Source organism: Acomys russatus, chromosome 8 (assembly GCF_903995435.1).
Source record: "Acomys russatus chromosome 8, mAcoRus1.1, whole genome shotgun sequence".
Taxonomy (NCBI): Eukaryota; Metazoa; Chordata; class Mammalia; order Rodentia; family Muridae; genus Acomys; species Acomys russatus.
Genome location: NC_067144.1, coordinates 4,480,642 through 4,482,620, shown reverse-complemented (window position 1 = coordinate 4,482,620; position 1,979 = coordinate 4,480,642). Strand labels below are relative to the sequence as shown.

The 1,979-nt window shown below is 41.7% G+C and overlaps 1 gene segment (V, D, J or C); it reads left to right on the top strand.

The window, feature by feature from the left end:
- Positions 1 to 705: 705 nt before the first annotated feature.
- Positions 706 to 1,764, top strand: LOC127193367 (immunoglobulin lambda variable 3-25-like). The segment is given in 2 exon segments: positions 706 to 837; positions 935 to 1,764. Coding segments are annotated over 2 exon segments (396 nt in total).
- The last annotated feature ends 215 nt before the right edge of the window (positions 1,765 to 1,979 follow it).

Below are 1,979 nucleotides of genomic sequence, written 5' to 3'. Positions count from 1 at the left end.
ACTTTTCACCCATGATGACTGTCTTTCCCTCACTCTCTGGGAAGTCCAAAAGTGGCTTGTATTCCCCTAAGCATTTTCTCAAAAACTTTCCCACTCCTCCCTTTGCTTGTGTTCATCTCCTCAGACACCTGTTGTCAGGCACCTGTGTTCACATGCAGTCTCAAACCAGGGAGCAAGCACTCTGTCTGTTCCTGGGTTAGTCTCTTTACAGTGTGAAGAGTAGTGTGGATTCTCATCTGATCTGGGTCACATGTTTGATAACAGAGCTTTCCCTGGGTTGATCACATGTCCTTTCTGCCTAGAGGAGCTCTATAGAAACATTTCTACAAAGACCTTCACAGAGAAGAGAGAAACCGAAGGGTATTTGTCAGGTAAGTTTTGATGAACTAGAGTCTTAGTGTAGGCCTTAAACTAGCTCATGTTAAACACTGACACAAAGGGGAAAAGGATGAATTCCTTATGACAAGTTACTACTCTGCTATGGGAAGTGGGACACCGTAGGAGGAAGCAGTCACCATATCTGAAGTAAAACAAGAAATTGTGAAGTGTCTACAAAAGTACGAGGTTAAACACTTACCAAGCAATGTGTTATGTAAGAAATTAATTAGGCCACACCCTAATGAAAATAACGCCCTTTTAGCCAAATGAGCTCACCATTAACCATCCTTGGAGAGCCCTAGGGATGAAATAAATTTGCATAAGTTCCAAAGTCTAGAAAGGCAACAAGAGAAGCCTGCAGGGCCTCAGCTGTGCTGTGATTCCAGGACACAGAGCTCTGAGGCATCTTAATCATGGCCTGGGCCCCTCTCCTTTTGCCTCTTCTCTCTATATATGCAGGTGAACTTCTTAGCCCTGTCCTCAAGCTCACAGTAGACCCTGAACCCAGAAAGAAGTTCAGAGAATGAATGTTTACGTTTTGTTCTCTTTCTTACAGGTTCTGTGACCTCCTATGAGCTGACCCAGCCACCTTCAGCATCAGTCACTGTGGGAGAGACTGTCAAAATCACTTGCTTAGGGGATGAATTGCCAAAGAAGTATGCTGCTTGGATTCAGCAAAAGCCCACTGAACGCATCGTGAGTGTAATATATAAAGATAGTGAGAGACCCTCGGGGATCCCAGACCGATTCTCTGGGTCCAGTTCAGGGACAACAGCCACTCTGACCATCACCGGAGCCTTGCCTGAGGATGAGGCTAGCTATTTCTGTTTGTCATCATATGGTGATGATGATATTCACATTGATTTACACAGATGGGGAAGTGACTCAAAAACCCTTTCTCTATAACTTACATCATCTTCCTACAGCAAAAGGAAGAACAAAGACAAACCTATGAACATGCCTAGGCCTAGTTCACTTTCATTTGACCTTTCAACCATGTCTTTTCTTTCTAGTCCTCCAGAAGACTCTATAGTGACTGGATTGGATAGGTTTAGATAGAGATATACTGCACAAATGTTTTTTTTGGTAAAATGTGATTGGGAAAAGGGGACATAAAGATGAGTAACACATCAAGGCAAGATTCATGTCTCCATATATCCTTACTGTGAAGTGTGACCCTCCATTTGACAGAGACTGTGGGTTAATTCCTTCAATTACTCAACTAGTCATTGCTTCTGAAGTCATAATATTTTACAACAATACCATATATTGAACATGGTAATTCAGAAAAAGGGCTATAAAGGGATCCCCATCAAATCAGAAACATCCACCAAAGCATTGTTTCTGTCATCTGATAGAGGTGCTTTCAGTGGAATGTGCAATTGTAGCCCATGGCCTTCACAGAAAAGTTTGGCTTAATGATTTTTTGAAGATAAGAATTCAAGGTTGTATCAATACCTCAATTTAGTATATATAGGATATTCCCAAAAGTGACCTCTTATGCTTACTTTTCCTTCTTCTCAGTGCCTCATCGTCACTGTTATGAGACAGCTCCATTGTTCAATTTTCTGTCTCAGAATCTTTATTCAAGAAACCAAATA